The following is a 14856-nucleotide window of genomic DNA, read 5'->3' on the forward strand; positions in this document are numbered from 1 at the left end:
CATTACTGATTGTCTGAGTGCTTTGTGCATGTTTCATTTTGACTATTATAAGACTGCAGTTTTATCCAGAGTGCACTCAGCCCGACAGTTCTCACTGGTAGGAGCTAAAAAGCAAAGCAGTTTTCATAGCAAGTCATGAGAGGAAACAAAAAAAAATCAGTGACTGGTATTAAAGGTTAAAAGGTTCAGTTCAGAAACATGAATAGACTTCAACACAGTGTCCACAGTTTCCCCATGCCCACATGTTTTTCCTGCAGTGCTGCTTTGAATGGCACGTACACATTTGAGCGATCACTGGGGACTTATGTAATCAAAAAATGTTTATTTGGCTCTTCCTTCAAAAGAAAACGGATCCAACAGCAGCCAAGTGGAGCTTTTTTTCTTTTTTTACACTTGAGTGGTTGAGATTCAAATTCCCAAGATGTTTGCAGAAACAAGTTCTGAGCATACATTAATTTCTCTAACTTTTCCCTCTGTACCAGGTCATGCTGTTCGATTTCACCCTAAAAATCAGGGGATTGCAGGATGTAATAGATGTTTCTGTCGCCCGCAGGACTGTTCCTAAACTGCCAAGGAAGACCAAGATGATGGAGGTGAAAGGCCTGCGGGTGTTCGGGGTTCCTCTGCTGCTCAGTGTTCAGCAGACAGGAGAGCCGCTTCCTCCCAGCATCCTCAGAGCCCTGGTCTACCTGAGGACCGAATGTCTGGACCAGGTAACCACACCGAAGGTCACAAGAGTCTCTGCTGAACACAACAAAACCTTTAAAACATCCTCAGACAGTGACATCCATCAATCTGTAAAACAAATCAAAAAATTATTTATTCTATTTGTTTTGTGTCCTCTCTCAGGTGGGTCTTTTCCGGAAGTCGGGGGTGAAGTCTCGTATCCAGTACCTCCGTGAGCTGGTGGAGGCCGACCCTGACAACATTTCATACGAGGGTCAGTCCGCCTTCGACGTCGCCGACATGGTGAAGCAGTACTTCCGAGACCTGCCTGAACCCATCTTCACCAGCAAACTCTGCGAGTCCTTCCTCCACATTTACCAATGTGAGCAGTTACTACTGTTGACAGCCTGAAGGACAACATGTCCTCTGCTGTGGATTGAATGTCTCACTCCCTAAAATAAGCAGCAGGATTTAAATGTGACGCTGGCTGTGGGAAGGATTGTTGGCCTGATAATTTTGCTCCAGAGTGAAACAACTCAAGTATTTACTCATGTGTTGAAATGTGAATATTTCTGATGCAGGAATCACAATTTTTATTTGGTCCCTCCAACACATCAGCATGCTAGTATGTTTAATCGCATTAGTATAAATGTTCGTATGTTTATTTAATAGTCTGTTAACATACTAACATGTTAATAAATTAGCATCTCAATGCTAATGCTAAAATATGTATAATATATTTTTCAATTAACATGCTAATCATTAGTGTACATGCTAAACATTTGCATATTAGCACTTGCAGCAGTGCTAGCTGGAGGTAAACAAATCATTCAACAACGTCGATGCTAACATGCTAAGATTTACTATATTTACATTGATAGTGTGTTTGTCAGTGTTACTACTTGTAGTATGTTTTTTCAGTAGTTGCAGAATCTCTTCTATTGTTTTGCTCCTGTCATTTTTCGTGTTTCCATATGTTTATGAAATCTTGAAATCTAATAAGTCTTAAAGCTTCAGGTGTACATTTTTCACTCATGTACAAACAGCACAAAAGATGCAGATGTTTAGCATGTATGTCAACATGTTAGTATCCAATCATCAACATGCATTTTGCTGTGAGACGTTGACGTGCTAGTATTAGCACATCCAGCCTGGATAAACTAATTTCCTAATCATGTATCCTGCTACATCACTGATCCATCAACATGAACATTCATTGGGCTTTATTTTCTTGTTCAAAGATTAAAAAAAAAAAATCCTGTAAACTCTTGATTAAAATATGAACTGGTTGCTCTTTTTGCCTCCAGATTTTCCCAAGGATCAGCAGCAGGTAGCGGCACAGGCGGCCATCTTGCTGCTTCCTGATGAGAACAGGGAGGCGCTGAGAACGCTGCTCTTCTTCCTGCGGGACGTGGTGGCCTGCGTGGACGAGAACCAGATGACTCCAACCAACATCGCCGTCTGCCTGGCACCATCACTTTTCCACCTCAACATCCTGAAGAGAGACGCCAACAAATCCAGGTGAGCTGATCCACTGTCTTATTAAATATTGACAGGAAAATAATGAATCACTCAATTTTAGTCTGTTAATCGTCATTATCCACAAATTGTTTACATCATATTTCATTTAGAGTTTGTTGTGGAATGTTGGAGCGTCCTTGAACACACCACTCAGGACAGTTTTGAGAATCACCAGCTGTGTTACTGTGACTTTGCCACGGCTCAGTTTCAGCCTCTGGTTAAGCTCCGGATCCTGACCTCATCGTCGGTTTGTGTGTCTGATTGTGTGTCTGATTGTGTGTGTGTGTTAGCTGCAGGTTGTCGTTTAGGTGGCACAGAAACATGTTTTTCTTCCTCCTTTTGGTTTGCTTCAATGGACGTCTCTTTTCCAAAGTTTCCACTGTTCACACATGACATCACCTCTGGACCAGATCCAGATGTTACACACACACTTTCTCTGTGTTATGAAGAGCTGTCAGCACAGTTTACACAACCACCACGTTACATAACTTCTACCAATCTCCATCTGGCCTCAGCTTCGCTCCCAGATATGAAGGATAGTTTGTGTGTGCATGTTGGGCAGCACGTTAGAGAAACGGGGCGATAACATGAGGGGACAGAGTGAGACCGCTGAGAACAATGAACAATGAACAACACTCATGCAGCCAGTGGTTGCTATTATTAGGATATTAACTTAATTATTTGGAGACACTCAGTCCCATCAGTGCTGACCATTTATCTGAGCTCAGCGTTTGTACTATGCATGAATGTTTGTCCTTAACATTAAGCATCACGCTGGCCTAATTAAAGGAGACATTTATGAACTTGTGCTTTCAGCCCCAAACACAATGGTTCCTACTGAGGATGTAAATCTTTAAAATCAGCTCACAAGTATCAAGTTTGATTATTAAAAAGGCTCAGTAATAAAAAAAAATTATAGATTTCTGTTTTTTTGGTTGTTTTGTGTTTGAATGAAATAAAAAATGCACATAACCACATTTCATATTTTCCTTATGAGAAGGGATTAGAATTTGTAATTTTCTTTACATTTAGCTTATTTTGTAGCTTTGGGTTAAATATGGTGGCGAGAGCAGTGACAGTAATATTTTAACACTGAAAATAAAATGTGGCTTGAAGATAGAATCTGAGCTGGAAATTGAAACAGTGGCATTAAAGACTTTTATTTTGGAGATTTTTATGCCTCCGCGCCGGAGACAGTCAGAGCCAGTGTTATGTTTTCAGGTTGTCCGTCTGTCACATTCTTATTCATGTGATATCTCAGCAAATGTGTTTGGACTCAAGGATGAACTGATTAGATTTTGGTGGTCAAAGGCCAAAGGTCAAGGTCAGTGTGACCTCACAAAACACATTTTAGCCATAACTCAAGACTTCACTGAGCAATTATAACAAAAATTCACACGACTGGATAATATTTGATAAGACTCTGTATGTGACCTTAAACTAGAGGCGGTAATTCTAGTTTCTTCATGTTTGTCTTTTTTCAGTAACAGTTTTTTAAAGCTGTATCTTTTGTGTTCAGTGCCAAACATCTGTTGTCACTATTCTAGCTCCACACACAGAAGAGTTAGGCCTAACCCCCCCCTGAGTTTTACTGATGGACTTAATTGTCTGTCTCTGCCCAGTTTTGATGATTATAATATCATCAGGCCTGAATTTACACTAGTTTTAAATGCATTTGTTTGGGGCTGTTTTCTGTGGTGGACTAATCCATGTTTGGTGCTCCGGTGAGTATCTGGGGCAGCAGGGCAGTGTGTGCATGACTGAGTCAAGCTCAACCACAGTGTGTGTTCATGCTGATGAACAGTGCAGCTCACTGACAACAATACAGGAACAGCTTCAGCTTTTCCTCCATCATCTTTTCATTCACACAAGACTCTCCACATCTTATCATCCATCTTGTTTCCTTCCACCCTCCTCCATCTGTCTATCCTTCATCCCCCCTCACATCCTCTCCTCTTCGCCTCCTCCCCCTCCTTGTTTTCTCTTCTCTCACTTTCCTTTTCACTAACTCCTCTTCTTCCTGTACTTTTCCTCCTCCCTTCCTCTCATCTCCACCTCCTCCTTTTTCCCTCCCTTCGGTTCTGACGGGACAGTGGATGGAAATGATATAACAACACAATCAGCGATTTGTGCCTCCCTGTCTACTGGAAGCCGGAGTCCTGGCCCGTCAGAAATGTCACACTTCATGGTGGGAACAATAACTCAGAGAATTGACTGCAGCTCGCTGCCGTCTCTCCCACACATTTTATAAAATCTCGTCTCTTCGTCCTCCTCTTTCCTGTTTTTATGCTTTGACAGAACGAGCCGCTCCTACTGATACTCAGACTTTTTAATGGTCTAACCGCCGTCCCAACTGGCTGGGCTGGATCTAAAGTGTTACAGCGTCTAATTTCCCAGTCGCTCTAACTTTTTCTTATTCATCACAAACTTAAACAACATAAAAGACAAAACTTCTGCTTCCTGTGAGTCTGTCTGTTTCCAGTAAACCTCAGTGACACACCATCAAAGTTTTCCACAATAACCTGAATCTGTCAGTCGCAGTAATTGTGACGCAGTGATGCAGATTCCAGTGTTCATCCTTTACCAGACCCTGAATTCATCTGGTTCCCGCATGTTGTTTGCTGCCTTTAATCTGAGGGAAATAGAAGTGACCTGACGGTGAAGCTGTTTGTGTTGCTGCTGCAGGTCGAGTCACAGGAAGTACAGCCTGGGCCGCCCGGACCAGCGGGACCTGAGCGAGAACCTGGCAGCGGCCCAGGGCTTGGCAAACATGATCACAGAGGCCCAGAGACTCTTCCAGGTACAGAATCCAACAACCAGCTCCACAGGCAGCAGCTGCACCACAGGTTATATTTCTATTCTGATTATAGGAAACGTGACGATATTAAAAACAATCCTTTCTGTAGCTTCCAGAGTTTTGGCCCGGTCAGTGTCTCGGTGCTGCCGGCCCCACTGAGGACTCCCTGTCTGAGGAGGGGGGGGGCCCGAGTGGAGGTGGAGAGGAGCAGCAGGAGGAGAGGAGGACGAAGCTGCAGCAGAGCACCCAGCACCTCCTGAAGGAGGCCCGGGAGAAGAGCCGAGGCTGGGAGAGCCACCCCGCCCCAGAGCACGTGGAGCTGGCCTTCAAAAAGGTTTCAATTCCATCAATTTCATGGAAACTAAATGCAAAATAAAGTTTTCCAGTCAGTTTTCCAAATACTATGAAGATTTGTATATAAGAAGAACAGGATAGTGTTAATAAACAGAGACTGTAGAGGAGGAGGATGGACAGTTAGCTGAGTGAACACATTATAGGAAATAAAGGATGAAAAAGAGCAAAGGAAGGAAGCAAATATCATATTATATAAAAAATACTATAAAGTAATACTAAAAAATATAATGACTGTGAACTTATTAAACCAGAATATGACCAATTATGTCGACACAGTAACTTTAAAAAGACTAAAGAAAAAATAATGAGTCATTTTAGGAAGGTTGTATAATAAAGACGAACATAAAAAGAGATAAAGGAGAAATTCTGACTTTTTTAAGTGTCTTTTTTATGCCTCAGTTAGTGCAGAGAGGAGAGATGTAACAAAGGTCCCCAGTCAGACCTGAACCACGGGCAATAAGGTCCACGGTCGGTGTCTCAGCCTCTACGACTCAGATTTCATCTTCATACAGTATCACCTGCATTTAAATGTTAGATGAGCTAATCTGAGGCAGTGTCAGCACCTGTAGATATATTCTGTCTTTCAGGATTAACAATGCATGATTAGAACAGGGCCAGCCATGGGTTCATATTTCAACATGTACACACTTCATATATATACAGTTGGTGGGGGTTTGGAGGCCCCCTACAGGTCAGAGGCCCCTGGGTGCTGCTGGGTCATCTGAGTTAGCCAAATCTTTATGTGCAGCTCACTAGTTTTCCACATAATGCATCAGTGAAGAGAACGGCAGTGTTTCCAGACGGGACACTTGTTATTTAACTGGGTGGGTTGTGATAATTTGGGCAAATTTCATACAAAGTGCAGGAAAGAACAAAACCTGAATCAGATGAGTATTTCCTGTGACCCCCCCCCGCCACCTCTCCAGGTCTCCTCAGTACACCTGCTCACAGCTCTTCAGGTTCTTGTTAGGTGGGTTGTTCCAGCATCTTGAAGAACCTGCCACAGTTCTGGTCTCTTCATGTGATCAGATCAGGACTGTGTGGGGGTCAGACCGTCTGAATCTCCTCCTACATGAAAACACTGAAGGGTTATTGGGCGGACTTCTGTCGGCCCTGCCTGGCAGCGATGAGAGCAGCCTAGCTTAGCTTAGATGAGTTTAAAGCACAACTTGAATTTCAAAAGAAGTGAAAGAGAAAATGAGTAAAGAAATAAAGTAGGCACCAACTTCCTGTCTCCACTCTTCTTCAGATGGACGACGGCTGCCCGCTGTGGATGTGGCGAGGCTCCGTCGAGGTGGACGCCCCCCACAAGGAGCTGCTCCACCGGCTGCTGAGGGAGCAGGAGGTGTGGGAGGGAAGCCTGCGCCAGGCCGCCATCGTCCAGACCTTGTCCAAGGACACCGAAGTCTACCACTACCTCCTGCAGAGCCAGGGACACGGCCTGGACTCCCGGCCCCCACAGGAACACCTGCTGCTCAGGTAATGAGGCAAGTCGAGGTCCCGGGCTTCACGGGCCTCTGGGTGTTAACCTGCTGAGCTCCACAGAGCGGCGAGGACAGAGGAGAGTCAGTCTGATCCAAACTAAACAGATGTGAACAGACTGTGTTTGTGTGTGTTTGTGAGGAAAGAACGAGGCTGATGAAATTTTAATCCAACCCCAGAGGCAGATGAGACATGACAGGACCGCATCAGTGTGAACCTTCCTCCGACAGCACACGTGAACTTTAACTCACCCCTGAGAAAGAAATGGAAACAAGCACGTCTGCATGAAGCAAATCACAAACCAGTATTCCTGTCACTGAAACTCAGGAAACGACGCTGGAGACGTTTAACCTGACAAAAGAGGTTGAGATTATTCCATAGTTTTTATTGTCAGTAAATCTCATGAAAAGAGCAAAAACAACATGTTAATGCTTTGTCTTCCCTCCTCTGTCTGTGGCGCTCAGCTCCAAACCGTACATCTTTAAAAACAACTCACTAATGTGTTGTTTCATTTTTTTATGAAAAGGTTCAGTTATTTCCTAAAACAGCTGGAAAATGTTGTTTCCAGCAAACATTTCTCAAACAGTGCATTTGTTGGGGACTATTTTCACTGGCGGATGAATCTACATTTAGTGCTGTGGTGACTACAGAGCCCTTTTAGAGTCCTAAAACCTGGGAAGAAGTTAGTATTTTATCACTTCCTGTCCCCTGGTCCTGACTCTCTGGTTGTTTGAATGTGTTTCTGCTTGATGACTGAAATCAGGTCTGTTTAACAGCAGCTCAAGACATTTTCAGGTTTGATTCTCTGACATCAGATCTGTCAGTAAATCCCTCAGTCCTGATTTCTTGAAGCTTCTCTTCTAACAAGTGTCAGCCTTTTCAGAGGAAAGGCTTTTGTGGAAGAGCTCAGAGCTAAATCAAACTACAAGCTACAAGTCATGTGACCGTGGTGTAGCTGGTTTACAGCCTAACATGAGCTTTTTACTGCTGCTGATTGTGTTTACGCTCCAAACATCATAAAGTGGAGTCATTAGTGAAGATGATCCTGCTGAACTGAACCTGTCAGGATCAGAAACTGTTGCTGATTTTCTCTGATCATCCAAAACACAACGGAGAAATCCTATTGGCTGTTCGTGGAGGGAACCAGGTGATGATGACGTCAGGGTTGGACGACAGAAACACATCTTCCCTGCAGCAGCAGGTGTATGTGGGACTGAGTCAAACTGAGCTACAGTGTGTAATGTGTGTCAGGATCAGTCAGATGACTGGGGGGGCTCCTTTACTTAAAACAATACAAATACAGTCTGACTAAATAAATACAGTCTGGTTGGAATCAGGTTATTGGCAGCAACAACATTTATGTGCAAGATTTTTGCTTCATCGTCATCTCATCTTCTTCTTCCTCCTCAGGACCTGGCAGGCAGACCCGTCCTCCAGGCCTCTGTACCTGTCCTCTGTGTCCACTGAGCACCCCGAGGTGCTGGCGGAGGGGGTCAGGGCTCAAGTCCACTCGTGCCTCTACCTGCTGGAGCCCACAGGGGTCAGGAAGACCCGGCTGACGCACCTCTGTCGGACCGACACCAGGTAAGGAAGGATGGAAGGAGGAATCGGTAAGGGAGGGGGGAGAAGCTAAAAGACTCACCTGCTCACAGTGGAGTAATTAAACTAGATTTAAATCCATGTGTTGATAATTTTATCCATGTTGCTGAGATAAAAATGGCAGAATGGTCCTTAAAGCCGAGACAGAAATAAAACCAAGGGCAAAGTGAGCAGAGAGATGCTGAGAGGATTTAAGGCCGTGAGAAGCCTATTAGCAGGAGTATCTGGAGAGCGCGCTCAGACCACCTTATCTGTCTTAATTGAGCCTGTTCTGTGTTTTTGACCTCTGCCAGCATCTATCTGCAGCGCTATCACAACCTCCCTGTAGGTGAGAGAAAGATGAGGAGGAGGAGGAGGAGCAGCCCATTTTCTCATGATTCATGCCCTTTGAAAATATGTAGCTGCAGATTTTCTGCCGCGTACATGATCAATTTGACTCTCAGCAGAGCCCTGCAGCTCCATTTGTCTCCGCTGATTAAATGAAATGAACCCCGCTGCGACGGAAAACAGGTGGCGGCGGCGCTCTCACCGAGGGCGGGGCTCGCAGAAGCTCTGTCACCACCGCGCTGGAGGAAGAGGCTGCAGATCTGGTCAGTTCAGTTCTGAGCAGTGTTTCCTCTGACAGAGATCACAGGGAGGGAACTGATAACAGACGTGTACGGAGTCTCACTCCTGCCAAAAAGACTCAAATCACACCAACTTTGTTTCAAAGTCATGATCTGAGATTTCTGAGGAATCTGTCAAAACTAGTTTTACATTAACATTTTATTTCTTGATCCCCAGAGGGAAGCGAGTGCTGTAAAACGTACTGTTGTGAGGTCGTAGTTTACGACAGGAGATGATGTCGTAAAGCAGTTTGGTTTTTGGAAGATGCTGAGAAGTCAGCGGAGATCGGAGCAATAAAAGTTTTTGACGGTGTGAAATGTAACAGATTTAGAACATCAAGTCGCTAATGGACCAGGCTGAGATGTAGAGTTGAGTTTTTGAGTAACTCTGCTGACAAACCAACAAACCAACAGACACGAGTGAAACCGTAACCTCCTCTGCAGAGGTCAGAGGTCAGAATCATTAAATATTCATTCAGGATTTTATTTGTCCCATAATCTGACCAAGAAAACTTTGACTCAGTTTGTACTAAGTGTCTCATGATTTGAGCATTTTTCTTAGTCTTAATTTAGATTCTTAAATTTTCTGTCAGTTGTTCTTATTTATAAGCTTCAGAGAGAAACAGACTGAACAGAGAGGAAGGCGAAGGCAGATTTGATCTATAACTGTGTGGTTATCAGACTCTCAGTCAGCTCTGACTCTGACTCCCTCTCACGCTGGTGTCTGACGGCTACGAGCTGGATTAGGACCAGAGAGTGTGGAGTGACAGAGACCTGAGCCGCTGCTGTTATCAGGCGCTCACACGTTCACGTTTCAGCTGAAACCGTTCTCCAGAGCGCCGCCGCGTCTGTGCACAAGTGGAATAAGCTTCAATTCAGGATCATTCAGGAGCAACCAGCAGGCGTCGGAGCCACATCGTCCTGCCAAGGCCCCTGTTATGCAAGAGTGATCGTGTAAGGAAGAAGTGAGAACGCCCAGAGGGACGAGCGCCTTCACTCTTGCCGTTGTCTCTCTGTCGCTTCCTCTCGCCTTCATTTCCTCTCATGACAGAGCTCAGGCCCGACGGCTGCGCTGAGCCAGGCCGTCTCAGGCTTCTTTGCTATGACATTAATTTTAAGTGCTTGTTAGCTTTCAAGTCAAGACAACAGATCCACAGCATCACGGTCAATGGGGCTTTTTACAGTAGAGGCCTGTGAGAGCGATGCCGTCGCCTCCAGAGGAAATGAAATACGTTCTGGCCTCAGTGAGCGAGCGAGCGAGCAGGAGAGAGAGAGGATGTTTAGTTTGGACTGAAACTGCAGAGAATGAGATGCAAATTTACTGAACTTTTAGAGAAGCACAGCTTCAGTGTGACAGTAAATAAAGAGTAATTTACCTGAAACAAAGGGACTGAGGAGAGTTTCACACTGAATCATTTCAACCAGTACGACAACGTTTCCTCCGGCGAAGAGCGGGAAGCAGAAACACACACACCTGTTGTTTAGATCCTACGTGCAGTCGAACTGTCAGTCTGAATATTTGATACGTTCAGGGGCCCCATCCTTTGGACGTGGTCCACGAAGCTGGGGCCCCTGGTCAATGGAGGATTTTTTGCTTTGCGTCATCAGCTGTTCCCGCCCTTACCGTTGCAGAGCACAGCTCCTGTCGCCTAGCAACCTTGCCAACATGTAACTTAAGGTTTTAACAGTTGTACTGGAAAATACTAAGATTCAACAGTGTGATCCTCAGACTCTGTTGTTTACTTTCATAACTGGTGGGCAGTGAATCTTGGGATATGTTACGACACGAAGGATCCACCTGTATGAGTTCTGTCTCAGAGCTCAGATCCTCTCTTCTGATTGGCTGACTGACCTGTTGTTACTAGAGCTTAAAACCACAAATATATCTTCTGATGTAGATCAACACTCCAGATAAAACACAGAAGAAGAGTGAAACATGGGACCTTTACATGCTGCAGCGTTTTATACGGAACATGTTTGTTCATGACTGGGACGTGAAGACGAATTGAAGTTTATCCTTAAGAGTCTTTACTGTGATATAATCTTTAATCTTAGAGACAGTAGGATGAGCTCTTAACGAGGGGCTTTATGTTACTATTACTGTTAAAAAACATCACGGGGGGGGGGGGGGCAAGCAGCTGAAACTTATGAAACCATTTCTTTCTGACCTTTTCTTCTTCGTGTGTTTTGTCCTCAGGGGCCGGTCACAGGAGTGGCACAGCAAAGTGAGCGGGCACCTCCTGGCCTCCAGCCTCCTGGCCATCAGGGACTCCTTCAGACCGGACTACAAAGAGACCAAGATATGAGTCAGGGGTGCAGGACTGGGAGATGAGGACTTGGGATGATTGACAGACTCACGTGGGGCGCTCGCCCCGCCCACTCACTCCCTCCTCATGGCAGAGCGCAGGAACAATAAAAGTCTGCGGCATCGTCTTTAAGTTGGGAACTCGAGGCTCGGCTCGCAGGAAGGTGACCTGTGAGGGCTTCGCTCAACTATTTGCTTCTCTTCAGCTGTGTGCGTTTGCTTTTTCGATAATGACCTTGCAGACTGCCAGCAGCACGCCTGCGCTCCTGCTGCGACTGTTACGCTTCACAAAAAAATGCAGACGAAGGCGAGCTTTGACAAAGGGCGACTGATTACGGCGGTGAAAAGCCGAGGCCTGATGTGACCTCTAACTGCGGCGGGTTGGAAGCAAGTGGACAGTGAAGTAAAAACTATTTCCTGTAGCAGGAGAGAAGCAGGGGAAACACATGGCAGCTGCCAGGACGAACACAGGAAATAAGGACAAACATCAGGAAACAGACTTTGATCCAGCAGACACTTGGCTTCAGTGGAACAGAGAGGAAGAGAGAGGACGGGGAGAACGCTGATGGTGGTATCAAACCTACAACCAGGAGCTCAGAGTGTCCCAGAGAGAAGCGAGACACAGCGGGTCTGAAAGCCTTAACGCCGCCGCTCGATGGCAGGAGGTCGTCTGGTGTCTGACGCTGCGTCGACAGTTTCTCTGCAAAGAAAAAAGGCTCAAACAGAAACAGACTGGTGCCGGGGGTGGGGGTGGGGGGGGCACATGAACTCAACTCAACTCCAGGTGACATGAAATCCAACTGAGACGTTTTCACAGAGAGAACTGTTTTCCAGCTGGATCCAGCTGTGGCGTCACAGCTGGATCCAGCTCGTCGCTTCGTGTGACGGTTCTTTGCTTCTTTCACTCGTCCCTGTGACTTCGACCCGTTCTGTAGCAGGACAGTTCAGAGACGGGCGATATCTACCTCTCCACAGGACGACGCCGCGGCGGCGGCTGCGTGACTCTGAGGAAGTGCCACAGCGTTGTGAAATGACGGAGGCCTCGCCATGAGGCGGGGAGGAAGGCCGTGTGTGTGTGTGTGTGCACTTCCCTGCACTGTGACACATATCTAACCAGACAACTCCATGAATTTTTTAACATGTATTTATTCTTCGTGATGTGTGTGTGTCTCTGGGCTCGTACAGTCGTACTAAATGTGGCACCTGAGTGTCGGCTCGTCCCACACGGCTCAGAGAAAATGTTCATCCGTCAGTTTAATCCTTCGAACTCCATACTTCAGATGATTTAACTTAATGTGTATCTAAACAGAAATTTCTTATATCCAGATTTGTTTATTTAATTTTAAGCTTTCAGAAAATCTTATTTTGTTTGTGTGTGTGTGAAATCTGAATTTATCAGTTGCCAAACACCTAATTAAAATGTTTATTTCTCTCAAACTGTTTCCTGTTGTTTTTTCGAGTGATTTTTTCCCTCTCTCCTCGGCGCCTCGTCTCGCTGCCAAACAGATTACTGACAGTAATTTCAGAGGGAGGTGGGGGGAAACAGCAGCCGGCGAGAGGATGAGGTGCCACACTGTGCCACCGATTAATACGCCCGGCGGAGTGATCGCACCGCAGACGTCCTCCACCCACTTGTGTCTAATTTGCATAAAATAAAGCTGATTTACATATCTCATTGATTCATCTCTGAGATCAGATCAGTTCGAATCACTGATAAAACACGTGCTGAGCAGCAGAATGTGAGGTAAAAATACTTCCTGTGGCGAAGACGCTGTGCCGCGCTCTAAACAGGATTTTAAGGAAGAGGAATTAATTTATGCAAATTACAAATAACAGAAGCACCAAAGTGCCGTCAGGCAGCTTTAATTTCTGTACGAGTCTGTTCCTTCCATATGGCGCTGAAATACGGTGAAGTGAACTCAGGATGAACCCCAGGTCAAAGTCAAGCCATGTGGTTATGTATAAAGTGTGTAACCCAGATATCACAGGTTTGATCAGCTAAATGAGGCTGATGCCAAACTGTAAGAGGAGCTGTGTGGAGTGGTGAAGTGACATCATCATCATCATCATCACTGGAGCTCTGCACGTCTTCAGCCTCTTTTACACAGATTTACACAGACACCCTCAGGTTTCTGAAGCTCAGAGCGAGCTGCTCTGCCATCGCCATCTTGGCAGTGCCTGACTCCGCCCCTAACTCCCTGCTAATCCAAATATGGTCAAAGAAGCGGGGCGTGTGTGGAGCTGAGTGCACCCATGTTTGTTGCAAGCATGTGCTCACCCACCTGTCACTCAAAGAGGCCACGCCCTCTGTAACTTTAGTCCTTAATAAAATGTTAACAGGTGAGTTCTATAAATTCAGCCACACAGTTGTCATGGAGGAAATGATCTCTACACTTAGCAGCTCAAGAGTCAGACATTTCTCTCAGACAGTGGTGGAGACCAAACACAGAGCTAAGAGAGGGAATATTGGACTCTGATTCATCAGATGGACATAAATACGACTTCAGTGGGACCATCATGTTGCTCTGTATCTGCAGGAAGTGCAGCTTGATGCTAATGTTACTAATTATTAACAAGGCTGTGTCAGTCTGCTGCAGTGGCAATAAATGAAATGAAACTTTTAGAAAAGGTACCAAAACACAAAATTAACAATTATAAGTAAAAGTACTTTCTCTGAAATTTCATCATCAGTTTAAAACCTTTTATGACACCTGTGTTCAGTTTGAAGATTTGTCTGTTTTCAGACTTGTTGAAGAAAGAAAAGTAAGAAGAAGTGACAATAGGTAAGAACCAAAAACTGTGGAGGAAAACAGGTCACAGAGGAGAGAAGCACAAAGTACAGAAAACAAGATTCATGTATGTTATTAAGTTTTTTATTTAGTGAGCTTCCATTGGCTCCTATCAATCAAAATGAAGACCAACCATCCTGTCTCTAATCCAGCCGAGACTGAGAAATCCGTCCTTCCCACTGAGGCGGGAAACGTTATTTCTGCTGAAGCCATGCTGCAGGCCTCCTCCTCCTCCTGGAGCGACTGTCACAGCACCTTTAACACCGTCCTTCAGCAGCAGCAGAAGAAGAAAAGGGGCCTGAATGTTTCATGAAGCTGCTGCGGGAGTTGTTGTCTGAAAAGGTGCCGAGATCATCCGTGAAGTCCTGGGACACATGAGATGATGAGAGACGACTAGAGACATGGAGGGTGTGGATATTTTATAAGTTTCAAAGACGGGTCACACTCACACACGCCACACGCCCCCCCCCCCCCGGCTCAGCAGCAACCACTGTTCGACTTGTGGCGATTTCTGGAGTCATACAACTTTTATATCCATGGAAGTACACAACTGTCTGCTGGGTAGAGGCACACGCAACAATTACAGGCTTCCAGGCGGCCTCGCAGTGTGTGATGTATAATTAACTTCATCAGATGGGCTTGTTTGCCTTGCACTTTGAGTTTCCGCAAACAAAACCCACTTACTCTCACAAGTCGTGGAAGGCAAAGACTGTAATTGTCTTCATCTAAAAAGGAGTT

General features: G+C 45.4%; 1 protein-coding gene across 4 annotated transcripts in view; it reads left to right on the forward strand.

Moving 5' to 3' along the window:
- LOC139637378 (rho GTPase-activating protein 7) overlaps positions 1–12766 on the forward strand; it is a 96450-nt gene extending 83684 nt beyond the window's left edge. For 3 of the 4 annotated variants that reach the window (XM_071506042.1, XM_071506045.1, XM_071506044.1), the window contains exons 10-17: positions 554–713; positions 850–1048; positions 1974–2187; positions 4873–4987; positions 5094–5318; positions 6588–6817; positions 8231–8404; positions 11222–11480. In XM_071506042.1, the coding sequence (XP_071362143.1) occupies positions 554–713; positions 850–1048; positions 1974–2187; positions 4873–4987; positions 5094–5318; positions 6588–6817; positions 8231–8404; positions 11222–11330 (1426 nt within the window). In that variant the 3' untranslated portion in view covers positions 11331–11480. Of the gene's footprint in view, positions 1–553; positions 714–849; positions 1049–1973; positions 2188–4872; positions 4988–5093; positions 5319–6587; positions 6818–8230; positions 8405–11221 lie in introns of all 4 variants that reach the window. The other variant, XM_071506043.1, reaches the window with a different exon arrangement.
- The last annotated feature ends 2090 nt before the right edge of the window (positions 12767–14856 follow it).

Source organism: Trachinotus anak, unplaced genomic scaffold (genome assembly GCF_046630095.1).
Source record: "Trachinotus anak isolate AG129_WGS33_773 ecotype Australia unplaced genomic scaffold, CSIRO_AGI_Tana_v1 ptg000020l, whole genome shotgun sequence".
Lineage (NCBI taxonomy): Eukaryota > Metazoa > Chordata > Actinopteri > Carangiformes > Carangidae > Trachinotus > Trachinotus anak.